Source organism: Jaculus jaculus, chromosome 10 (genome assembly GCF_020740685.1).
Source record: "Jaculus jaculus isolate mJacJac1 chromosome 10, mJacJac1.mat.Y.cur, whole genome shotgun sequence".
Classification (NCBI taxonomy): Eukaryota; Metazoa; Chordata; class Mammalia; order Rodentia; family Dipodidae; genus Jaculus; species Jaculus jaculus.
This window is the reverse complement of record NC_059111.1, coordinates 41417976-41445023: the sequence shown is the minus strand read 5'-3', so window position 1 is coordinate 41445023 and position 27048 is coordinate 41417976. Positions and strand designations below refer to the sequence as shown.

Below are 27048 nucleotides of genomic sequence, written 5' to 3'. Positions count from 1 at the left end.
GCCACCATGCCCAGCTCAAACAGTTTCATGATCTTTACTTTGGACATGAAGAAATAAATATGCTGAGAGTTTTTAGGTAATTACCCAAGGAGATACAGAAAATGAACACCAAAGACTAAACTTCAAATTGGGCCAATCTTGGAGGACCTGCTGTGTGCAAAAGGAGTGTACATTGTGAGGACATGAAAGGGGTGTACAGTGTGAGAACATGAAGTTAGTTTACAGTGTGAGGACAAAACAGTGTACAATGAGAGGACACAGGGATTGTAGAATGTGGACATAGGGAGTGTATGTACAGTGTGAGGATATGAAAGGAGTGTATACTGTGAGAACACAGAGTATACAATGTGAGGACACAAAGAGTGTACAGTGTGGACACAGGGAATATACAGTGTGGACACAGGGAATATACAGTGTGGACACAGGGAATGTGTATACAGTGTGAGGACATGAAGGAAATGTACAGTGTGATGGCAGGAAGGGAGTGTACAGTGTGAGGACACAGAGTGTACAGTGTGAGGACATGAAGGGAAATGTACCGAGTGAGGACACAGGGAGTGTACATTGCGAGGATACATGAAGTGTACCATGCGAGGACACAGGGAATGTACTGTGCAAAGACACAGGGAGTGTACCATGCAAGGACACTAAGGGAGTGTAACGTGTGAGGACACAGGAAGTATACCGTGTGATGGCATAGGGAGTGTACATTGCAAGGACACAGTGTACCATGTGAGGACACAGGGAGTGTACATTGTGAGGATACAGGAAGTATACCATGTGAGGACATGGGGAGAGTACATTGTAAGGACACAGGAAGTGTACCATGTGAGGACATGAAGAGAGTATATCATGTGAGGATATACATTATGTGTACATTATGAGGACACAGAGAGTATACCATGTGAAGACACAAAGGGAGTGTACCGTGTGGTGATACAGGGAGTGTACTGTGGGAGGACAGAGTGTACCGTGCAAGGACATAGGGAGTGTACTGCGTGAGGACACAAAGGGAGTGTGTATTGTGAGGACAGAGTGTACCATGCGAGGACACAGGGAAGGGAGCGTGTGCCTGAGGACACAGGGAGTGTACAGTGTGAGGAAACAAGCAGTATACTGTGGGAAGAGCAATGAAGCACACAGAAGACTGTCCAGAGGGTCACATCACAGAGTAGGAGCTGGCACTAGGTGAGGCCAAGGAGCTATCTCAACATGAGCAAGAACCCTTAACTGTTTCTATCTGTGTGGTAGGACAGTTCTAAAATATGTCAGCTGATTCAAGCAAGAGGATGCACCTCTTAAGTTGAGCCTAGCTGAGACACTGGGGTACCTGTTCTCATGAAAGAGAGAACTTGTGTGGCACTGAATCTATCTTGGATTCTGTCATTTTCATTGGCCTTTGTGCATGGTACAGGAAAAGTAGAGACATGATTCAAAACTTTGCATAGATAACTGCTCGATTCACAAGATTGCAGATCATGAAAGGAAGAATTCACCTCACATCAAGTCCAGTGCCTGATGGCTCCACAAGTAAACCCAAGGAATAAGGGGTCTCCACGTCATAGCAGGCTGATGCCAGTTAGACTCGGATCCCATCACTCTTTGTTGGTATTTGATTTCACTGATTACTATTGTCATCATATTATTGGCTTATTTGATTGATTGGATGCTGGGTGTGTATCAGTTACAAGTGATTTATTCCATCTAATTCTTGGAGTCAGAGTGGTATGCTGGTCCTAACGTGCTGATTCCCATGGACACAGGCCTCTTCAGTCTGCTTATTACCTAGGCTTTTTTTTTTTTTTTAAACTAGGAGAGTATGTCAGGGGCACAGGAGGGAAGGCAAAAGACCCAAGGATCTGGGTGTATGCTTGGACTGAGGACAGTAAGAAATTGTTCCTTTTTCCTGAAAAAAGAATGATTTTTCTTGTTTTTCAGTATTTGGGGGAGGGGTACATTTTTGTGTGTGTGTGCAGTGCTAGAGATTGAACCCAGGGTCTTGTGCATGCTAGAAGTGCTGTGCCACACTTCAGCCCTGCTTTGCCACTCTTGCTAGAGATGTGGGAACAGAGAAGTATTTTTCTTCCATTAAACCAATGGTCATGAAAGTATGAAGGGGAAGGCAGCCAGCAGCAGGATCTGTGAAGAGTTGCTGGGCTCATGATCAACTTACAGAAGTATTGACATATATGTAGTTGATTATTGATGTAGTGTACCAAGGACCCCCCTGTTATTAGCACTTCAGTTTCTTCCTGAAAAGCCCCTAATTAAGATTGCATAGTTTAAAATAAAGACTCAAAGCCTATCTCTGGATTCCACTCCCAACCTCTGGTCTGTACATTGTGATAACTCTTGCAGAGATTTCTGACTAAATTGTCTACTTTATTTACTATGCAGAGAAGCACTCCGGGGATGTTGCTCACTGGGTAAGGTGTTCCCTTAGCAGGCATAGGGCTCCAGGTTTGATCCCCAGCAATATGTAAGCCCCACCACTGCATAAACTAGGTAGGTAGCTCACACTTGTAGTCCAAGCATTCTTTTAGAATTTGAGGCCATCCTCTGCTACATAAGACCCTGTCTCAAAAAATAAAAATACTATTTTAAAAAGGGCTTGGGATGTGGCTCAGTTGGTAGAGGCCTTTCTAGCCTGCACAAAGCCCTAAGTTTGATTCTCAGCACCACATAAAACCCAGGGTAGTAATACACTCCTGTAATCTTAGCACTAAGGAGGTAGAGGCAGGAGGATCAGAAATTCAGCATCATCCTCAGCTACACACAGAGTTCAAGACCAACCAGGGCGACATGAGACTATGTATGAGGGAAGGAGGTTCAAAAAAGAAAGGCTTTTGTTCATCAGATAAGCATAGTTTCCTGATTTTATTCCTAATACACTCAATTTTGAATGAGTGAAAACCACTGCTGTATACTTTTGACAAATGTTTGAATGAATGTTTTGGGGATGTTTTGTTGAAATGTGGTAGGCTCACAAAGATACCAGGTTCTAATTCCTGGAACCTGTGAATATTAGATTATATGGAAAACAGACTTGTTGATATGGTTAAGGCATTTTACATAGAGATTATTCTGAATTGCCTGGGTAAATCCTAAATGCAAACACAATTCATTTTAAGGAGAGAAATGAGAGATATTTCCCCAGAAATTTAAAGACAGAAGAGAAAACTGTGTGACCATATAGGCAGACATTGGAGCGATGTGGCCATAGGCAAGGAGAACCGGCAACCACCAGAAGCTAGGACAGATCAGTAATGGCCTCTGAAGGAAGTTCTGACTTTTCCATTTCAGACCAGGGATAATGGTTTTAGACATCTGGCTTCTAAAACTGCGAATAAGTTTCTGTGTTGTTTTGAACCATAAAACTTACATGGGAACTGATATAATTGATAAAAAGAATTTAACATTTTTTTAAGTCCTTTTTTGGGCTGGAGAGATGGCTTAGCTGTTAAGCATTTGCCTGTAAAGCCTAAGCACCCCGATTTGAGGCTTGATTCCCCAGGACCCACATTAGCCAGATACACAAGGGGGCACACATATCTGGAGTTTGTTTGCAGTGGCTAGAAGCCCTGGTGCATCCATTCTCTCTCTCTCTCTTCATTTGTCACTCTCAAATAAATAAATAAAAATGAACAAAAAATTTTAAGTTCTTTTGTAAATATTGTATTTATTTATTTATTTGAGGAGGAGGAGAGAGAGAGGCAGATAGAGATAAAGAGGAAGAATGGACATGTCAGAACCTCCAGCCTCTGCAAACAAACTCCAGATGCATGAGCCACCTTGTGCATCTGCCTTACATGAGTCCTGGGGAGTTGAACCTAGGTCCTTTGGCTTTGCAAGCAAACACCTTACCCTCTAAGCCATCTTTGCAGCCCCCCCTTTTTTATTGACAGCTTCTATACTTAGGCAATTATCCATAATAATTTTGTCCCCTCCCCACTTTCCCCTTCACAAATTGAAACTCCATCATATCCCCTCCCTCTCTCCATTAGTCTCTCTTTTATTTGGATGTCATCATCATTTCTTCCTATTATGAGGGTCTTGAAAAGGTATTGCTAGACACTGCAAGGTCATGTTTATCAAGGCCAATTTCTAGCTTCATGATTGCATTGTAAGCAGTCCTACCCTTCCTTTGGCTCTTGCATTTTTTCTACCACCTCTTCCACAATGGGCCCTGAGCCTTGGAAGGTATGAGAGATGTTTCAGTGTGAACACGCCTTCATCACATTTTATCAGCACTGTGGTCCCTTTTGGGTCTTTCCAGTGGTCACCACCATCTGAAAAGAGAAGCTTCTCTAACCAAAAGTGAGAGTGACATTAATATATGGGTATGAAGGTTAAGTGAAGTGCTTTCAGGGTGGCTTGGTCAGCATGATATATGCATTTATCCAGACAAGAGCAGGCATTATACTCCTAAGGCTCATTACCTCACCCTGCATAGGCTTTTGATTAGGTTTTCAGTACCAAGCATGTATTTCCTCCCATAGAGCGGGCCTTCAGACAATTAGAGAGCAGTTGTTTTCCCCCATATGAGACATGCCACTATTGCATCTGTTTGGTCATTTGGCCTGTCTGGCCAAACTAACTTGAGGTTTCCAGTGTCTACTGTTTTCACCACTGATGGCTTCTGTCTCCCATAGAGTTGCATGCAGTGTGGTTTTTTTCCAGCTTTCTTGCAGATGGTCTCCATGGAGGAGGTGTTCAGCTCAGCTCCAGTTGGATTTCTCAGTGATCTTGCTGCCCAGGCATGTGTAGTCTTCAGCAATAGGTTATTATCATCTATTCCTGCTGGGAAACCAAGAGCCTTGGCAGTAGCCTATAATGTCTTTGGGGCATCAGGGACCTCCCTGGCCAACAACTCATTGGAAGGTATCCCATCCCTGGCATTGAAATTTTTTTAGTAACAGTCTATGGCTTCTGGGTGTGCCATAATACAAAAACGTAGGCTATCATATGGCTTATTCACAATATTCTGAAGTTTGATTAACCCTCCCACCACCTTTATTTTACTCATTCTCTTCTCATGACCTTGCTTAGGCCATTCCACCCCAGTAATCTGTTCATCTACATATATATATATATATTACCATCCCCTTAAGTCCATCCTTCTGCTCCCTCCCTGATAGCCCTTTGCTAGCTTACTGGCCTCTGCTACTGATTTTTATTCCAAATCACACACAAGTTTGTAGCTAGGATCCACATATAAGAGAGAACATGTCATGTTTGGTTTTCTGGGCCTGGGTTACCTCACTTAGTATAATCCCTTACAGATTCAGTCCATCTTCCTGCAAATTTCATAATTTCTTTTTCTTTTTTACCAAATAGAATTCCATGGTATAAATGTACTTCATCTTCATTATCCATTCATCAGTTGAGGGACATCTATGCTGGTTTCGTGTCCTAGCTATTGTGAATGGAGCACCAATAAACATGGTAGAGCAAGTATCTCTAAGGTAGTGAGAAGAGTTCTTAGGATATATGTCTAGGAGTGGTATAGCTGGGTCATATGGTATATCTATTTGTAGCTATCTCAGGAATCTCCACACTGATTTCCACAATGGCTATACCACATTATATTCCCACCAACAAGGTAGAAGGGTTCCTCTTTTTCCTTATCTTCAGTACATACTGTCATTTGTGTGCTTGATGATAGCAATCCTGATAGGAGTGAGATGGAATCTTAAAGTACTTTTAATTTGCATTTCCCTGATGGCTAAGGAAGTGGAACATGTTTTAGATGTTTATATGCCATCTGTATTTCTTCTTTTGAGAACTCCCTATTTAGTTCTTTAGCCCTTTTTTTTTTTTTTTTTTTTTTTTTTCAAGGTAGGGTCTCACTCTGGTCCAGGCTGACCTGGAATTAACTCTGTCATCTCAGGGTGGCCTTGAACTCATGGCAATCCTCCTACCTCTGCCTCCCGAGTGCTGGAATTAAATAGCCCATTTTTTAATTTGGTCGTTTGATTTCTTATTATCTAATTTTCTGAGTTCTTTGATTATTTTAGATACTAATCCTCTGTTAGGTGTATAGCTAGCAAAGATTTTCTCCATTCTGTATGTTGCCTGTTTGCTCTATTCACAGTATCCTTTGCTGTACAAAAGTTTTATAATTTCATGAGGTCCCATTGGTTGATTAGTGGTTTTATTTCCTAAGGCACTGGGGTTATATTCAGAAAGTCATTGCCTATACCAGTATACTGAAGGGTTTCCCCTACTTTTTCTTCTAGCAGTTTCAGAGTTTCAGGTCTGTTCTTAGGGTCTTTGATTCATTTAGAATTGATTCTTGTGCATGGAGAAAGATAATCTATTTTCATCCTTCTACATATAAATATTCAGTATTCCCAGTAACATTTGCTAAAGAGGCTGCCTTTTCTCCATTGCACGTTTTTGTCATTTTTGTAGAAAATAAGAAGGCTGTAACAGCCTAGATTTACATCTGTGTCCTCTGTCCTGTTCTATTGATTTAAGTGTCTGCTTTGTGCCAGGACAATGCTGCTTTTGTAACTATCGTTTCATAATATAGCTTAAAATCGAATATCGTGATACCACCAGCCTTATTTTATTTTTATTTTTATTTTTTTGGTTTTTCGAGGTACAGTCTCACTCTGGTCCAGGCTGACCTGGAATTAACTCTGTCATCTCAGGGTGGCCTTGAACTCATGGCAATCCTTCTACCTCTGCCTCCCGAGTGCTGGGATTAAAGGCGTGCACCACCACGCCTGGCCCACCAGCCTTATTTTTGTTGCTCAAATTTGTTTTGGATATTTGAGGTTTTTTGTGCTTCCAAATGAATTGTTTTTTCCTATATGCATGAAGAGTGACATTGGAATTTTAAAGGGAATTGCATTAATGTGTAGATTACTGTTAGTAAGATTGACATTTTCAAAATATTGGTTCTTCCAATCCAATATCATGGGATGTCTTTCCATTTCCTAGCGTCTTCTGCATTATCTTGCTTGAGTGTTTTAAAGTTTTCATTGTAGAGATCCTTCACTTCCTTTGTTAGGTTTATTCCAAGGTACTTTTTTTGGGCGGGGGGGGGGAGGGGCAGATAATTGTGAATAGAAGTGATTTCCTGATTTAATCCTCTGCATGTTTGTTGTTAGTATACATAAAATCACTCATTATTGTATTTATTTTGTATCCTACTACATTGCTCAAAGTGTTTATCAGCTCTAACAGTGTGCTGGTAGTCTTTAGGGTCACACACACACACACATATATATATACATGCATATATATATATATATACATACACATGTATATATATATTTTTATATCATCTGCAAATAATGATAATTTGACCACTTCCTTTCCAATTTCTATTCCTTTTGTGTCTCTTGTCTTATTGCTATAGCTAAGACTTCCAGTACTGTATTAAATAAAAGTGGGGATAGTGGACAACCTTAGTAGAAAAGCTTCAAATTTTTCTCCAATTAGTTTTCTGTTGGCTGTAGGTTTGTCATAAATAGCCTTTATTATGTTGAGATATGTTCCTTCTATTCACAGGACTTTTATCATGAAGGGATGTTGGATTTATGAATGCCTTTTATGCATCTATTGAGATGACCATGTGATTTTTTTTCTTCATTTATAAATCTGTGATTGTTGATCATGTGATTTTTGTCTTTCAGTCCATTTACATAGTGTATTACATTTATCAGTTTACATATGTTGAACCATCCCTGCATCTCTGGGAGAAAGCCTACTTGGTTGAGGTGAATAATCTTTTTGAAATATTCTTGTAAGCTGTTTGCCAATATTTTGTTGAGAATTTTTGCACCTATGTTAATTTCTCTTTTTCTTTTATCTTTGTCTGATTTTGTTATCAGGGTGATGCTGGCTTCATAGAAGGAGTTCAGTAGAATTCCTTCCTTTTCTATTTTATGGAAAAGTTTGAGAAGCAGTAGTTTTAGTTCTTCCATGAAGGTCTGGTAAAATTCACCAATGAATCCATCTGGGCCTGGACTTCTTTAGTTGGGAGATTTTTTATAATTGCTTGTATTTCTGTACTTGTTACCGGTCTATTTCAATGGTTTATTTCATTTTGACTTAATTTTGGTAGGTCATATAAATATAAGAAATCATTCATTTCTTTCAGATTTTCAAACTTAGAGGACTATATATCCTTAAAGTATGTCCTTATGATTTTCTGAATTTCTTCAGTATCTGTTGTAATGGTCTGTTTTTCATTACTAATTCTATTAATTTGTGTCTCTGCTCTGTTTCTTTTGCTCAGATTTGCTAAAGGTTTATCAATCTTGTTTATCCTTTCAAAGAGCCAACTATTTGTTTCATTGATTCTTTGTACTTATTTTGTTGTTGTTGTTTTGTTATTGTTTGTTTGTTTTTCCTGTGGTAGGGTCTCACTCTAGCTCACACAGACCTGGAATTCAGTATGTTTTCTCAGTGGAGCCTTGAACTCACAGGGATCCTGCCTCCCGAGTACCAGGATTAAAGGCATGCACCGCCATGCCCTTGTATTTTTTGTTTATTTTTGTTTCTTTGATTTCTGCCCTAATGTTTATTATTTCTTCCCATCTCCTGAATTTTGGTTTACCTTGTTCTTTTTTTCCCAAAGCCTTAATGTGAATCATTAAGTTGTTTATTTGTGATGTTTTTAATTTTTTAATATAGACACTTAAAGCTATAAATTTCGCTCTTAGGACTGCCTTCATTGTGTCCCAAAGATTTTGGTATGTTGTGTTCTCATTATCATTTGATTCTATTAATTTTTAAATTTCTTCAATGACCCATTCATCAATCAGTACACCTCTTTAGTTTCCATGAATATGTGTATGCTTTGTACTTTTTCTTGGTGCTGATTTGTTGTTTGTGATCAGGTAGAGTACAGAGAATTATTTCCATTTTCCTGTATTTTTTAAGATCTGCTTCGTGTTCTAATATATGGTCTATTTTAGAGAAGTTCCATGTGGTGCTGAGAAAAATTTGTATTCTGTAGCATTTGGATGGAATGTTCTTTAGATATCTGTTAGGTCCATTTGTTCCATGACATCATTTAATCCAGATATCTCTCTGTTTATTTTTTTTTTTTGCCAGGATGACCTGTCAGTTGATGAGAGTGGGGTATTAAAGTCTCCCACTACAGTTGTGTTTGGTTTTATCTGTGACCTTAAGTCTAATAGTGTTTGTTTGATTAAATTGGGAGCCCCCGCTGGGCATGGTGGCACATGCCTTTAATCCCAGCACTTGGGAGGCAGAGGTAGGAGGATCACCATGAGTTCCAGGCCACCCTGAGACTACATAGTGAATTCCAGGTCAGCTCTGGGCTAGAGAAGGACCCTATCTCGAAGAAAAAAAAAATGGGAACCCCCATGTTAGGTGCTTATATGTTTAGGATTGTAATATCCTCCTGTTGGAGTGTTCCTTTAATCAGTATAAAGTGACCATCTGTATCTTTCCTCACTAATGTTGGTTTGAAGTCTATCCTGTCAGATATTAGAATAGCAACGCCTGCTTATTTTCTAGGCCCATTTGCTTAAAAAATTGTTTTCTGTCCTTTCACCCTAAGATAATGGCAATTATCTTTTATGGAAAAGTGAGTTTCTTAAAGGCAACAAACAGAAGGATCCTGCCTTTTTATCTAATCTGTAAGCTTGTGTTTTGGTTGGGGCATTGAGGCCACTGATATTGAGAGTTATTGAAAGGTATGCATTTATTCTCACCATTCTTCTTGTTTTATAGTGCTTCCTGTTTTCCCTTTACTCTCTTGTATTAACTGTTATTTGAATGTGGTTTATTTATTTTTTTTGTTTCCTCATGTTTGTGCTCTCTTCAGTGTGAAGGATCCCTTCAAATATTTACTTAGAGTTGGCTTAGTTGTCATGTATTCCTTTAGCCTGTTTTTGTTGTGGAATGTCCTTATTTCTCTATCAATTTTGATTGATATCTTTGCTGGCTAAAATAATCTTAGTTGACAGTTGTTATTTTTCAGAACTTGGAATATATCATTCCAAGCCCTTCTGGCTTTTAAAGTTTGTGTTGAGTAATTTGCTGTTATCCTGATGGGCTTACCTTTAAATATTTATTTTTATTTATATATTAGAGACAGGAAAAGGAAGGGGGGGGCAGAGTATGGACATGCCAGGGCCTCTGGCCACTGCAAATGAACTCCAGATTATGCACTACCATGTACATCTGGCTTACGTGGGACCTGGAGAATTGAACCTGGGTCCTTAGACTTCACAGGCATGTGCCTTAACGGCTAAGCCATCTCTCCAGGCCTCTGGGCTTACCTTTATAAGTGACTTGCTTTTGCTCTCTAACTGCTTTTATTATTTTGTATGTTTGTTTGTTTTTTTGAGGTAGGGTCTTGCTCTAGCCCAGACTGACCTGGAATTCACTTTGTAGTCTCAGAGTGGCCTCGAACTCATGGTGATCTTCCTACTCTGCCTCCCGTGTGCTGGTACTAAAGGCATGCATCACCATGCCCGGCTCTAACTGTTTTTAATATATTTCATTTGGTTTGTTTGATAGTTTAATTCTTACATGGCAAGGAGAGGTTCTTTTCAGGTTCTTTTGTCTGTTTGGTGTTCTAAAACCTTCCTATATTTGGGGAAATTTTTCTTCTATGATTTTTTTGTTTGTTTACTTGAGAGTGACAGACAGACAGACAGAGAAAGAGGCAGAGATAGAGAGAGAAAGAATGGGCTCACCAGGGCCTCCAGCCACTGCAAACGAACTCCAGATGCATGTGCCACCTTGTGCATCTGGCTTACATGGGTCCTGGGGAATTGACACTCAAACCAGTGTCCTTAGGCTTCACAGGCAAGCGCCTAACCACTAAGCCATCTCTCCAACCCTGATTTTTTTATTTGAAAACACTTACTATACATTTGGACTGAAGTTTTTCTCTTTCACTATATCCTGAATTCTTTTTTTTGATCTTTTCATACTGTTCTAAATATCTTGAAATTTCTACCCATTCCTTCCTATTAGCTTGTCTTTCTCTTTGTTGGACTGTATAAGATCTGCCACTTGGTCTTCTCGTTTAGATATTTTGTTCTCTCCTTCATCCATTCTACTGGTGAGACTTTCTACAGAGATTTTTATTTGACTTACTTTTTTTTTCATTGTTAGTATTTCTGACTGGTTTTCCTTCAGTAATTCTATTTCCTTACTCATGTCTTGTATTGACCTTATTTCATTAAATTGGTTTCCTGTGTCTTCATTGATTCCTTTTATTTCTTTGAACATAGTTATAATTCTTTTGAAATCTTTCTCAGAAATTTCATCTAAATAAAGTCTCACAGGAGGTCATTTCTGATGAATTTGATGATGGAATTATAGTGTCTTGATTTTTTTTGTGTGCATTTCTTGTGTTATAGAGATTTTTGTATCTTGGGTTAATTTGATTCCTGGGTTTTCTAAGTATCTGCAGTATTCTTAGATGTGTAAATCTGACATCACATATCTTCTGGGTAGGAGCTCTAGGTGCCAGGTGTGACTCTTAAATGACACTCAGAGTAAAAACAAAAATGATCCTAGGAGTTGAGTTTGCCTGCTATGCAAGTATTCTAGTAAGCTAGGTGCAGTAAAACAATGGCAAATTCTAAAATTCAACTGAACAGTATACACATTCAACCAAAACCATCAAGGAGTATTTATATAAGAGTGGGTATTAAAACAAACAGATCATCTAACAAAGTCAAAGTCCTTAAGGTTGTGTGTTGCCACACACCCTTAGTCATGTCAACTGGGAAGCTGAAATTTCTGGTCTCTCAAGGGTTCTAGGTCAACTTTTGGCAAGAGTGAGACCCCGCACCCATGAATGACAGTGTAAGAGATAAAGACACAAAGTTAGGAAGCAACAAATGACAACTCCAAAATATAGCTTATTTAAGAATGGCAAATCTAACCATCATCAGATTTAACACATAATTTACCCTGACACGGAAGGTGTAATTAGTACTTCCAGTGCAGGCCTATAAACCAGGCCTTTTTTTGGTGGGTACTGACCTCGTGTAAGCCCTGTTACCTTTTGGGATGGCTGTGGTCTCAGTTATGCTGTGTGCCTGCTTGGGTCCCTTTCTCTGCACTTTCTCTGCTCAGGTAGGCTGGCTGGGTCAATGGGTTACTGCTCTGATCACTGGCACTGGGTACTGTGTAGCTGAATTCCCTTCCCCAGGTCTCAGCTGGTTGCTGGTGGCTACGGGAGGGGAGGCTGTGGAAGGTATTTGAAGTTTTTTTAAAATATTTTTATTGACAGCTTCTATACATACAGACAACAAACCCTGGTATTTCCCTTCCCTCTCCTCCCCTCCCTTCCCCCACTTTCTCCTTCATAGCTCTGTTCTCCATCATATCCCCTCTCTCTGTCCATTAGTCTCTCTTTTAATTTGATGTCATCATCTTTTTCTCCTATTATAAGGGTCTTGTGTGGGCACTGTGAGGTCTTTGATATTGAGGCCAAATTCTGTCTGGACAGTTGTATGTAGGGAATGGTACCTTTCCTTTGGCTCTTCTATTCTTTCCGCCACCTCTTCTGCAGTGGACCCTGAGCCTTGGGGGTTGTGAGATGTTTCAGTGCTGGACACTCCTCCATCCCTTCTTTTCAGCACTATGTTGCCTTTTGGGCCATCCCAGTAGTCATGGCCATCTGAAAAGAGAAGCTTCTCTAACCAGAAATGAGAGTAACATTAATATATGAGTATGAACATTAGGTGTAGTGATTTCAAGGCAATTTAGTGAGAGTAATATGTGCATTTATCCAGACAGGAGCAGGCTTTATACCCCTAAGGCTCATGACCTCTCCTGCCATAGGCTTTTGATTAGGTACGTATTCCCTCCCATAGAGTAGGCCTTCAGTCCAATTAGAGAGCCGTTGATTTCCCCCATAGCAGACATGCCACTATTGCACTTGTTCAGACATTTGGCCTGTCTGGACAAACTTGAGGTTTCCATTGTCCACTGTTTTCACCGCTGATGACTTCTGTCTCCCATAAGACTGCATACAGTGCAGCTTTTTCCCAACTTTTTGCTGGGCTACAGGGAGAAGGTTTTCTGCTCAGCACCAGCTTGATTTCTCAGTGACTTTGCTGCTCAAGCATGTGATGTCTTCAGCAATAGTGTCTTACACTATTCATCAGGGAAATGCAGATTAAAACTACATTGAGATTCCATCTCACTCCTGTCAAATTGGCTACCATCATGAAAACAAATGATCATAAATGTTGATGGGGATGTGGAAAAAGAGGAACCCTTCTACACTGTTGGTGAAAATGCAATCTGGTCCAGCCATTGTGGAAATCAGTGTGGAGGTTCCTAAAACAGCTAAAGATTGATCTACCATATGACCCAGCTATAGCACTCCTAGGCATATATCCTAAGAACTCATCTCATTTCCTTAGAAGTATGTGCTCAGCCATGTTTATTGCTGCTCAATTTATAATAGCTGGGAAATGGAACCAGCCTAGATGTCCCTCAACTGGAAAGTGGATAATGAAGATATGGCACATTTATACAATGGAGTTCTACTCAGCGATAAAGAAAAATGAAGTTATGAAATTTGCAGAAAAACGGATGGACAGTGGACACCTTTGTTTTGTTCCTGAATTTAGTGGAAAAGCTTTGAGTTTTTTACCATTTAGTATTATGTTGGCTGTAGACTTGTCATAAATAGATTTTATTATGTGGAGATATGTTCCTTATAGTTCCAGTTTCTGTAATACTTTTACCATGAAAGGATGTTGGATTTTGTCAAATGCCTTTTTGTCACCTATTGAGATGATCATGTGATTTTTGTCCTTCAGACCATTTATATAATGATTTATTGATTTGTATATGTTGAACCATCCCTGTATCCCTGGGATAAAGCTAACTTGATCAGGGTGAATAATCTTTCTGATATATTCTTGTATTCTGTTTGCCAATATTTTGTTCAGAACGTCTGCATCTATGTTCATGAGGGAGATTGGTCTATAATTTACTTTTTTTTTGTTCTGTTTTTGCCTGGTTTTGGTATGAGGGTGATACTGGCTTCATAGAAGAAGTTGGGTAGAATTCCTTCCAAAAATCTATTTCATGGGAAAGTTTGAGAAGCAATGGTGTTAGTTCTTCCATGAAGGTCTGGTAAAATTCACTAGTGAATCCATGTGGACCTGGGCTTTTTCTAGTTGGGAGACTTTTTATAACCGCTTGAATCTCTGTACTTGTTATAGTTCTACTTAAATGGTTTATCTTATCTTGATTTAATTTTGGTAGGTCATATGAATCAAGGAAATCATCTATTTCTTTCAGATTTTCAAATTTATAGGAATATATATTCTTAAAGTATTTCCTTATAATTTTCTGAATTTATTTGGTATCTGTTGTAATTGTGCCTTTTTCTTTTTTTTTTTCTTTTTTTTTTAATTTTTATTAACATTTTCCTGTGCCTTTTTCATCTCTACTTTTATTAATTTTTGTCTCTTTTCTCTTTCTTCTGTTCAAATTTGCTAAGGGCTAATCAATCTTGTTTATCCTTTCAAAGAAGCAACTCTTTGTTTCACTGACTCTTTGGATTGTTTTCTTGGTTTCTATTTCATTAATTTCTGCCCTGATCTTTATGATTTCTTCTCATCTACTGCGTTTTGGTTTTCCTTGTTCTTCTTTTTCCAAGGCCTTAAGGTGGAACATTAAATTGTTTATTTGTGAACTCTAGTTTCCTTTATTTTTTAAATTTATTTTGTTTATTTTTTCTCATTTTTATTAACATTTTCCATGATTATAAAAAATATCTCATGGTAGTACGCTCCCTACCCTACAACTTTCCCCTTTGAAATTCCATTCTCCGTCATATCCCTTCCCCATCTCAATCAGTCTCTCTTTTATTTTGATGTCATGATGTTTTCCTCCTCTTATGATGGTCTTGGGTAGGTAGTGTCAGGCACAGTGAGGTCATGGATATGCAGGCCATTTTGTGTCTGGAGGAGCATGTTGTAAAGAGTCCTACCCTTCCTTTGGCTGTTACATTCTTTCTGCCACCTCTTCTGCATTAGACCCTGAGCCTTGGAAGGTGTGATTTGAGTTATTAGTACTCCAGTCACTTCTTTCCAGCACTATGATACCTTCTGAGTCATCTCTACCCAAAGTGAGAGTAGTATTAATATAAGGGTATAAATATTAAGAGAAGTGCTTACTGGGCAGTTTGATAAGCATAGTATATACACTTATCCAGACATCAGCAGATGACCCCTAGGGGTCATGACTACCCCTGTTTTAAGTTTTCAGTATCGGGGATGTATTCTCCCCCATGGAGTGGACCTCCAGTCCAATTGGAGAGCAGTTGGTTTCCACCATGACAGATGTGCCACTGTTGCACCCATTGGCTCATTTGGGCTGGCTGGCCAATTATAAGGCTTGCAGTGTCCACTGTTGAATATCTTCACTGGTGGTATCTCTTTCTCCCATTGAACTCCATGTAGAATAGCTTCTTCCAGCTTTCTGTCAGATGGTCTACATGGAGGAGGTTATCAGCTCAGTTCCAGCAGGATTTTTCAGTGGCCTTGCAGCCCATGTACGTGGAGTCTTCAGCAATAGGGTCTTACCATCGATTCCTGGTGGGAAACCAAGGGCCTCGGCAATGGCTTATAATGTTTTGGGGGCATCAGGGACCTTCCTGACCAACAACTCACTGGAAGGTATCCCATCCCTGGCACTGAATATTTTCTAACAACGATCTATGGCTCCTGAGTGTTCCTTTGTCCGAAACCGGAGGATTTCATATGATTTATTTTGCATCCTCTTAGATTTTGATTATCCCTCCCTCAACCTTTCCTTTACTCAATCTCTTCCCCTGACCTCACTTTGGGCCTTTTCACCCCCGTTAATCTATTCTTCTACTTACATATATACAATACCAACCTATTAAGTACCCTCCTCCCTTCCTTTCTCTTCCCTTTATATCTCTTCTTTTTTTTTAACTTACTGGTCTCTGCTACTAATTTTTTTCCTTCTCACACAGAAGCCCAATCATCTGTAGCTAGGACCCTCTAATTTCTTAATATAGCCACTTAGAAGTATAAATTTTCCTCTTAGAACTGCCTTCATTGTGTCCCAAAGGTTTTGGTATGTTATATTATCATCATCATTTGATTCTTTGAATTTATTGATTTCCTTTTTGATTTCTTCAATAACCCACTGATCTTTCAATAGTGTACTGTGCAGTCTCCATGAATTTCTGTATGCTCTGTAGCTTTTCTTGTTGCTGAATTGCAGTTTAATCTCATTGTGATTAGATAGAGTACAAGGGATTATTTCAATTTTCCTGTAATTTGGAGATTTGCTTTGTGTCCTACTATATGGTCTATTTTAGAGAATGTTCCATGTTCTGCTGAGAAAAATGTATATTCTGCAGCATTTGGACAGAATATTCTCTAGATATCTGTTATGTCCATTTGTTCCATGGCATCATTTAATATGGATGTCTCTCTGTTTATTTTTTGGTGGGATGACCTGCCAATTGAAGAGAGTGGGGTATTAAAGTCTCCCACTACAGCTACACTTGATGTTATCTGTGACCTTAAGTCTAATAGTTTTTGTTTGATGGGGAACTCCGTGTTAGGTGCATATATGTTTGGAATTATAATGTCCTCCTGCTGAAGTGTTCCTTTAATCAGTATAAAATGACTTTCTTTATCTTTCTTCACAAATGTTGATTTGAAGTTTAACCTGTCAGATATTAGGATAGCAGCCCCTGCTTGTTTCCTAGGCCCATTTGCTTGAAATACCATTCTCCATCCTTTCACCCTAAGCCAGTGTCTTTTTATTGAGAGATGAGTTTCCTGGAGGTAACAAATGGCAGGATCCTGCCTTTTAACCCACTCTGCAAGCCTGTGTCTTTTGGATGGTACATTGAGGCCATTGCTATTAAGAGTTATTATTGAAAGGTATCCATTTATGCTCACCATTTTTCTTATTTTGTAGTGTTTCCTGTTTTCCCTTTACTTGTTTGTTTTAACTGTTATTTGAGGGTGGTTTATTTTTTCCTGTTTCCTCCTGCGTGTGTTTAGCTTTGTCTTTGGCATTAAAAATTCCTTCAAGTATTTTCTGTAGAGCTGGTTTAGTTGTCAAAAATTCCTTTAGCCTGTTTTTTTTGTTTGTTTGTTTTTGTTTTTGTTTTTCGAGGTAGGGTCTCACTCTAGCCCAGGCTGACCTGGAATTCACTATGTAGTCTCAGGGTGGCCTCGAACTCACGGTGATCCTCCTACCTCTGCCTCCCGAGTGCTGGGATTAAAGGCGTGCGCCACCACGCCTGGCTCCTTTAGCCTGTTTTTGTTATGGAATGTCTATATTTCTCCATCAATTTGGATAGATAGCTTTGCAGGATAAAATAATCTTGGTTGACAGTTGTTATCTTTCATACCAAGCCCTTCTGGCTTTTAAAGTTTGTGTTGAGTACTCTGCAGTTATTGTGATGGGCTTGCCTTTGTAGGTCACTTACTTCTTTCTAACTGCTTTCAATATGTTTTCTTTGGTTTGTGTGTTTTGTAGTTTAATTATAACATGGCAAGGAGAGTTCTTTCTAGATTTTGTCTGTTTGGTGTTCTAAAGCTTCTTATATCTGCATTGACATTTCTTTCCCAATTTGAGGAAAATTTTCTATGATTTTTTTTGAAAACACCTACTATGCCTCTGGATTGAAATTCCTCCCCTTCTGTTATACCCTGAATTCTTATGTTTGATCTTTTCGTAGTATCCCGGATATCTTGAAATTCCCATTCACACTTGGCTAATAGCTTGTCTTTCTCTTTGTTGGACTGTATTAGCTCTGCCACCTGGTCTTCTAGTTTAGATATTCTGTTATCTCTTTCATCCATTCTACTGGTGAGATTTTTCTATAGAGTTCTTTTTTTTTTTTTTAATTTAATTGATCTTATTCTTCAGAGCCAGGATTTCAGCCTGGTTGTACCAGAACTGTTCGGCTTGTCCCATTTGTATTCTCCTTCAGCAGGTGCTCATCTGGTCTTTGCTATCCTCCTTCAGGTTTCTTTACTTTGTGAGGAGGCTGATGTGAGTGGAAAATCTCCCCCTTTGTTTCTGCTGCTGCTGTTCTGCACTGCAAACCAGGCAGGTGTGCAAATCAGGCTGCTGGTGCCTCCGTGGGATTCTGGCCAGTTTCTGTAAGATCTCCTTTCTGTAAGATCTTGGTCTCTCCTCCTTCTGTACTATGGTTGATAATAACTTATACATCTTCACTGTTCATTAGAAGAGTGTATTTTGCTGTGTTTCTGTTTATTTTCTTCCCTGGATTGCTTTGGTATGGCTATTATGCTGCCATCTTACCCAGAAGTCTAGAAATGGCTTTTAAAAAATAAATTTTATTTGTTCATTTATTTAAGAGAGAGAGAAAGAGTGCCCAGGGCCTCTAGCCACTGCAACAGAACTCCAAACACATGCACTACCCTGTGCAACTAGATTACCTGGGTCCTTAGATTTCACAGGCAAGCGCCTTTCCTACTCAGCCATCTCTGGAAATGGCTTTTTAGCAGGGAGATGGCTCTGTGCATAAGTATTTGCCTATCCAACACGAGCACCTGACCAAAGTCCCAAGTACCCATATAAATGCCAAACATGGTAGCATATACCTATAATCCTGGTACTGGGGATGTGGAGACAGGAGGACCTAGGGCTTGCTAGCTAGTTATTCTAGTCAAATCAGTGAGCTCCAGGAGGATCAGTGAGAGACCCTGTCTCAAAAGTGCTTCACAATATTCCTGAGGGTGTCACCCAAGTTGTCCTCTAGCCTCTGCACACAATGCATGCATTCTCGTGCATAACACACACAAACACATGCAAAGCAATTAAGATCTATTTGAGAGTGACAGACAGAGAAACAGGCAGATAGAGAGAGAGAGAGAGAGAATGGGCATGCCAGAGCCTCTAACCACTGCAAACGAACTATAGATGCGTGCATCTGGCGAACATGAGTCCTGGGGAATAGAGCCTCGAACCGGGGTCCTTAGGCTTCACAGGCAAGCGCTTAACTGCTAAGCCATCTCCAGCCCTTAAATTTTTTTTAATGTAGTTTATTAGTTAGATATATTTTACAAATCAAAGTTCCAGTGACTTCTTTTTTCAGGAAGATACCATACAGTAATGGTTTAATATACTGACAAAGAGATTACGGATGCTATAAAATTATGTATTTCATAAGAAGACAAATATGAAGAAGGAGAAAAAGAAAGTTTGTTGTGCTTTAGGTGCTTTTGTTATGTTGAGGCAAATCCTAAATCTACACAGTATGGTGATCATATGTCAAGAACCACATGTCTTTTTTTTTTTTTTTTTTTTTTTTTTTTTTTTTTTTTTGAGGTAGGGTCTCACTCTGGCCCAGGCTGACCTGGAATTCACCACTTTGGAGTCTTAGGGTGGCCTCGAACTCATGGCAATCCTCCTACATCTGCCTCCCAAATGCTGGGATTAAAGGCATGCACCATCACGCCCGGCTAAGATCCACATGTCTTAATGATTGACTTGTGTCTTCTGAATAAGTTAATATTAAATAAATCTACATTGTATGTTTTAAGGTAACATTTTGTTGAAAATGTTGAATGATGTGTATCTTTTAAAAAATTCTCTCCTTTCACCATTTTGAGGAGACTTTGTTTACACCTTGAGATTATAATTTCAAATTTCAGAAAGGTGCAAGATGAATAGAAAAAATAATCATATTCCCTACTTACTTTGCTCAGGCTACCATAACAAGATATCGTAGACTGGGTGTCTTAAGCAATAGAAATTTATTTTTCTTCAATGCCAGAGACTAGAAATTCTAAGGCCAAGTTCTAGTAGGCTTTGCTTTCTGCAGTAAGGGCCCCCCAGCTTGGCTACTCACAATCCTGGAAAACTTCATCAGGGACGGCAGCTCTCCTTAGCAGCCTTCTCGTGGTCCTATCCAGCAAACCTGCTTCACATTGCCCATGGCCATTTCCAAAACACAATTCCACACTGCAAACTCAATAACCCAGCTGATGGGAGATTTGGGAATTAATGTCTCCTGGAGACAGTTCATTGTTGGGAGTGGGCTTATGGGTACTATAACCAGTATCCCCTTGCTAGTGTTTGGCACACTCTCCTATTGTCCACCTGATATTGGTGAGGGTGTGATATCCATCCCTTGCTCATGTCATTTTCCTTGCCATTATGGAGCTTGAGTCTGTAAGCCAAAATAAACCATTTTTTTCCCCACAAGCTGCTCTTGGTTGGGTGATTTCTGCCAGCAATGAGATCCTGACTGCAACAGTGGCACACACTTTTAATCTCAGCTTTCAGAAGGCTGAGGTAGGAGAACCACTGTGAGTTCAAGGCCGGCCTGGAGCTACAGAGTGAGATCCAAGTCCGCTTCAGCTAGAGTGAGATGCTACCTTGAAGAAGAAGAAGACAAAGGAGGAAGGGGAGGAGGAGGAAGAAGAAGAAGGAAGAAGAAGAAAACAGATCTTCCACATTTTTATAAACAGTAGGCATGGTAAATGATTTTTGTCCAACTGTAGGTTGATGGGCTTTGAACATGTTTAAGCAAGGCTGAGCTATGATGTTTGATAGACTGGCTATTTTCAACTCATCAATTAACTTATAGTGGCTTTACAGAACATAACTCAAGAAGCAGCTGTAGCCAGATACGGTGGTACACACCTTTAATCTCAGCACTCATGAGGCAGGGGTAAGAGGCTCGCTGTGAGCTTGAGACTACCCTGAGGCTACATAGTGAAATCCAGGCCAGCCTGGGTTAGAGCAAGACCCTACCTCAAAAAAACAAAAAAAGAAGAAAGAAAAAAAGAGGCAGCTGTAAATCACATATATCATGGTCCTTTCTCTGTAAATCCTTTAGGCTGTACTTATTTTCTAACAGTAAGGTCATGCTCTTACCAAAGTACAGTACAAACATCTACAGTAGAAAGAAACTGTAAGGTGTCTGATCCTGAAGGGCTTCAAGAAACAAAATGCCCCCTAACCTGAGGCTATACAGGATTTTTGGAAAAAGGAGTAACTCAATTTTCTTTTCTTTTCTTTTCTTTTTTTTTTTTTAGCTTTTTATTATAACTTCCATACATATAACCAATATACCATGATCATAATCCCCTCTCACCACCCTTCCTCTTCCCCCTCCTGAATCCTTCTTTCCAACTTGTCTCTCTTCTATTTTTATGTCATAATTTTTTTCCTCCTATTATGCAAGTCTTATGTAGGTAGTGTCAGCCACTGTGAGGTCATGAATACCACAACCACCACTTTGTGTCTGGAAGACAGTATTCCAAAGTACTCCTCCCTTTCCTTTGGATCTTACATGTTTTTCCTCCAGCTCTTCCACCTGATCTCTGAGCCTTGGAGGGTATGATAGAGATGTCTCATTTAGTGCTGAACACTCTATTGTCACTACTTCTCAGAACTTTGATGAGTTGAGTCTCCCTAGTGATCACCACCATCTGCAAAGAGAAGCTTCTCTAGCCAAAAGTGAGAGTAGTAGGGCTGGGCATGTTGGTGCACGCCTTTAATCCCAGCACTTGGGAAACAGCGGTAGGAGGATCGCAGTGAATTTGAGGATACCCTGAGACTACATAGTGAATTCCAGGTTAGCCTGGGCTAGAGTGAGACTCTACCTCAAAAAAAAAAAAAAAACGACAACAAAAGTGAGAGTAGCATTACTATATGGGCACAGACACAAATATTTAGAGGGTAATTTGTAGGGTATCATATATCCAAATGGCTAAATAGCCTGATTGGGTTTTCTGTACCAGGCATGAATTTTTTCTCATGGAGCAGGCCTCATCCAATCAGAGAACAGTTGGTTTTCCCTATAACAGATTTTTACTAGTTGACTGGTTATGACCATTTATGACTTTTCTCCTCTAACAGGCTGCATAGCCCTTTCCTAGCATCATGACAGGTAGTCAAAGGGAGGAGGCTTCCAGCTCAACTGCAGCTTAATTTCTAAGTGTCCAGAAGCCCAAGCCTGAGGTGCCTAGACATTCTTTTATATGCTAGAGTGTGGTAAAGATTGTTTGTTTGTTACTTACCTGTGCATGTGTTAGGGATTATTTACGAGAGCATGGACAACTTATCAGTGTACACACAACTGCTCTAGCTCTTACAGATTTCTCTGAATGTTGAAGAGGGTGATATAGATGTCACATTTAGAGCTGAATATGCAACATCGTATTATTTTTAAAGTATACCATTCTTGTTTATAAATTATTTTATTTATTTATTTAAGAGAGAGAACGGGGGGAGGGAGGAGAATGAATGGGCATGCCAGGGCTTTTAGCCACTGCAAACAAACTCCAGATGCATTCACCACCTTGTGCATCTGGCTTATGTGGGTACTGGGGAATTGAATCTGGATCCTTAAGCTTTGCATTCAAGTACCTTAACTGCTAAGCCATCTCTATAGCCCCTTTCTTGTTTTTGGTTACATATTTACATGCTATTAATGTTTGCCTAGAGGTATTGCAGTCACGTAAGTTATATAGTTTCTTTATTATACACTGACTGAATGACTCAATTATATAAATAAATAAATATTGCTGGGCACTCTTTTTTTTAATTTAATTTTTTTGAGGTAGGGTCTCACTGTAGCCCAGGCTGACCTGGAATTCACTCTGTAGTCTCAGGGTGGCCTTGGGTGCACACCTTTAATCCTGGCACTTGGGAGGATGAGATAGGAGAATCAAAGTGAGTTTGAGGCCACCCTGAGACTATACAGTGAATACCAGGTCAACCTGGGCTACAGTGAGACTCTACCTTGAAAAACCAAAAGAAACAAAAACACTGGGCCGGGCGTGGTGGCACATGCCTTTTATCCCAGTATTTAGGAAGCAGTGGTAAGAGGCTCACTGTGAGTTCAAGGCCAGCCTGAGACTACAGAGTGAATTCCAGGTCAGCCTGGGCTAGATAGAGTGAAACCCTACCTTGAAAAACAAAAAAAAAATAAAATAAAATAAAAACACTGGGTAGCATTAAAAGGAGCGCACCAGCTATGAAGGCCTCGAGTTACAAATTCTTTGTTTAGCTTCTAGAAGAACAATAATGCACATATAGTTTCTCTCTCTGTAGGATGTAACTTTAATGTTTTGTGGTTTTTGTATGTTTACACTGCCAATTGTAGCTAAAGTGCACAGAACATGGAGTACTTAGTGTAGATTCTTAGTTCAGCAGTTTTTAATCCACCATCGTTATGCAGTTTTCCCAGAAAAGCACTGATTTAGAGCTGATTCATTTCATTACTTGTCAAACATAGTGTTGAAGTCAGGTTCACATTGCTGGCAGAAATCACCCAACCAAGAGCACCTGTAGGACTAAAGGGTTTATTTTGGCTTGTAGACTTGAGGTAAGGCTCAATGATGACAGGGGAAAATGATAGTATGAGCAGACAGTGAAACATTACCTTCTGGCCAATATCAAGTTGGACAACAGGAACAGAAGAGTTTGCCAAACACTGGCAATGGGAAACTGGCTATAATACCCATAAGCCTACCCCCAACAGTACACTGCCTCCAGGAGGCATTAATTTCCAGTTGCCATCAGCTGGGAAACCTAGTATTCAGAATACCTATAAGTTTATGGGGAATATCTGAATCAGACCACCATATTCCACCCCAGACTCCATATACTGATAGCCATACATGATATAAAATACAATGCACTCAGTCCAACTTTATTTTATTTTATTTTATTTTTTTGGTTTTTTGAGGTAGGGTCTCACTCTAGCCCAGGCTGACCTGAAATTCACTATGTCATCTCAGGATGCCCTTGAACTCATGGTGATCCTCCTACCTCTCTGCCTCCCGAAGTGCTGGGATTAAAGGCATGCGCCACCACACCCAGCTCAGTCCAACTTTAGAAATTCTCCATAGTTTAAGGTCTTTTAACTGAGCCATAATACCAAAAACTTCCCCCAAAACCCTTAACGGCACAGATTGCACATTCACATTGCAAAAGATGGCATTCGGCATAGCAAAGCAATAGTCAACCAGTACAAGATTTAAAACAACCAGGGCAAACATTAAACTCTGTAGCTCCATGTCCAACAACCAGGGCAAACATCAAACTCTGTTGCTCCAAGTCCCTCAACTCTAGCCAGTGAAAAATCTCCAAGTCCCATAATTCTAACCAGCAAAAGTCTCTGGAGTTCCAATTCCACCCCTCCAGCTAGGCTATTCACAGTCCTGGAAAACTTCTTCTGGGGCCAACAGCTCTCCTTAGCAGCATCTCCATGCAGGCATCCAGCAAACCTACTTCACACTGCCCTTGGCCATTCCCAAAACACAAGACCTTGTTGCAAATTCAATGATCATCTCTTTCCTGCATTTCTTATACTCCATAATACCAGGTGGGGTGCCAATTCATTAATTGGAGGGGGTTAATAAAGCAGACTTTGAAGAACAGGATACTCCTTCAGCATTCTGGCCCCTTCAGAGACTGCATTCTTTCTGTTGTCCCAGTGCAGGTCAGCTGGCCCAATCTCAGTGGTTGTAATGTCTCTATTGAAGCTGAACAGGCAGCAGTTTGGCCAAAAGATTTCTTTCTGTGCCATATCCCTCTGGTCATACCAGTCCGTTTCTATGCAATGCAGCACTGCACAAAGTCTCAGGACTCAGGCACAACAGCAAGCCTCTCACATAAACCGCTTCTAGCCCAGTCCAAGCAAAGCTCTTTCTCAACCTCACAAGCCAAACCTCACAGTCCATAGTTTAAGAACTATGTAAGAACTATGAATGCAGTAAGCTGCATTCAGGTCTTTCAACTCTGACCAGAACAATCCATCAAGCTGTATTTATAGCACTGCAGCCTTGGCCAAAGTTTCAGATCCATCCACATTCCTCTTGAAAATCAGTTCCAAAAGGCCAAAGACACAAAGGTGTTTAGCACCCATCCCACTCCTCTGGTACCACTATCTGTATTAGTCAGGGTTCTCTAAAGTAATAGAACTACTAGAATGAATTAAATTAAAAAGGGAATTTATTGGATTAGCTTTCGGTAGTTCAGTAGCAGTTGCAGGCCCAAGAATCAAGGAACCTGGTAGCTGCTCAGTCCACGTGGTTAGATGCCTCAGCAGTCCCAATCCAGCACTGAAGGCCTGTAAGCTTCCTGAGGAGTTGCTAGTCTTCAATTGACGCTGGTCTTCAGTCTACGCTGGAAGGCAGCAAGCAGCTCTGGGAGCCAAGTGGAAGGAAGGGACTCTTTTCATCCAGAGCTTCCTTATATAAAGTTCCCATCTGAGAAGGACCACCCACTCTGGGGGAAGGGCTCACTCTGAGGAAAGGACTTTCCCCTTCAATTAATCCTTCCTGGTAACAACCTCAGAGACCCACCCAAAAGGGATTTCTGTGATTTACTAAACAGATCAAGTTGACAACACCTTAACCATCACACATGGTATCTCTAGTGTTAGGAAGAGATTCATTTGAATTTGAAAAGAGCATTATTTAGATCAGGGATTGACAAACATTATGCTAGAGCATAAATACTAGACCATACAGTGTCAGAAACACTCAATTCTGCTATCATGGCAAAAAGTAGTATGCAACTGTGTAACTATGATGCCATCTCAATAAAACTTTATTTATATGAATAAGTAGTGGGCTGGTGGTTACAGTTTTCTGATTGCTGTTTAAGGTTGTAAAAATATATAAACCCAAAATATGTATATTAGCATTTGTCCTTATTTCATGCTTCCTTACAGGCCAAAGACTGATCTTTGAAAATATGCATTTAGGAGAGAGCCTCGCTCTACTGAATACCTTGTGCTGGTGCTGCCACCGAAAGATTTGGTTACAGTCTGGGAAGGCCTGCTACTATTGCAGGACTGAACCATTGCAGCCCTGAAATGAGTATCTGGCCAAAGCGGGCACACCATGAATAGATACACAACAATCAAGCAACTTGGGGATGGGACCTATGGTTCCGTCCTGCTGGGAAGAAGCATTGAGTCTGGGGAACTGATTGCCATTAAAAAGTAAGTTCACTTTCCTGAACTCACTCTCAGCTGTATAAGTCAAGATGATTTCAACTGTGTCCTGACTACTCCATGTCATTGAAACATTTCTAAGATGGGGAGGTTGGGAAGCATAGAGAAAGACCTTAGATGGTGAAAATAATGGTATTAAGAAACTACAACTCCTATGCTCAGCGCTGAAACATCTCTATCACACCTTCCAAGACTCAGGGTCCATTGTGGAAGAGGTGACAGAAAGAATGTAAGAGCCAAAGGAAGGGTAGGACTCCTTACAACTCCTCCAGACACAAAATGGCCTCGATATCCATGAACTCACAGCGCCTGACACTACCTACACAAGACCATCCTAAGAGGAGTAAAAGATGATGGCATCAAAATAAAAGAGATTGAGAGGGGGAGGGGATATGATGGAGAGTGGAGCTTCACAGGGGAAAGTAGGGAGAAGGAGGGAATTACTATGGGTTATTGTTTACAATTATGGAAGTTGTCAATAAAAAAAGTAACTGCAATAAAAAAAAAAGAAACTACAACTCCTAATAAGGAGGTAATAAGTAGGTTAGTAAACATCACTTTCTAAAAGAGGAAATAGGACCTCTGAGAATTAAAATAATTTAATTTGGATCATTTACATGTGGTTGTCTGGTGACTACTGTCTTGTTTCTTCTCAAAATTGGTCTTTGCAGCCAGAGGGCAGACCTATTAGGTATCTGTTGCTTTATAGTAATTTACTCCAAGGGTTAGTGGCTTAGAACAATATGCATGTACTACATCTTAGCTTCAGTGGGTCAGCACCGCTTTTCTGAGCTCTCAGATTCATGTCTCTCCTGAGGCTGCAATCTGGGTGTTGGTCACTGCTGAGTTCTCACTGATCTTAAACTGGGGCAGAATCCACCTCCAAGTTCACTCATGTGATTGTAGGCTACATGTATAATCTTCTACATTGTTGACAAGGTGTCAGTTTCCTGCTGGCTGTTGACTGGAGGCTACCTCTGAGCACTTCTTGCCATGTGAGCTCCAAAGAACTGCTTAGAATGTGGTAACTTGCTTTATACAGATATGAGCAATTAGAGTCTTATTAGATG

The 27048-nt window shown here is 40.1% G+C and overlaps 1 protein-coding gene across 5 annotated transcripts in view; it reads left to right on the top strand.

The window, feature by feature from the left end:
- Cilk1 (ciliogenesis associated kinase 1) overlaps positions 1-27048 on the top strand; it is a 99670-nt gene that overhangs the window by 14132 nt on the left and 58490 nt on the right. The window contains exons 1-2 of one of the 5 annotated variants that reach the window (XM_045160168.1): positions 20409-20479; positions 25694-25966. In XM_045160168.1, the coding sequence (XP_045016103.1) occupies positions 25866-25966 (101 nt within the window). In that variant the 5' untranslated portion in view covers positions 20409-20479; positions 25694-25865. Of the gene's footprint in view, positions 1-20408; positions 20480-25693; positions 25967-27048 lie in introns of those variants that run through there. The other 4 variants (XM_045160169.1, XM_004660497.2, XM_045160170.1 and 1 more) reach the window with 4 other exon arrangements.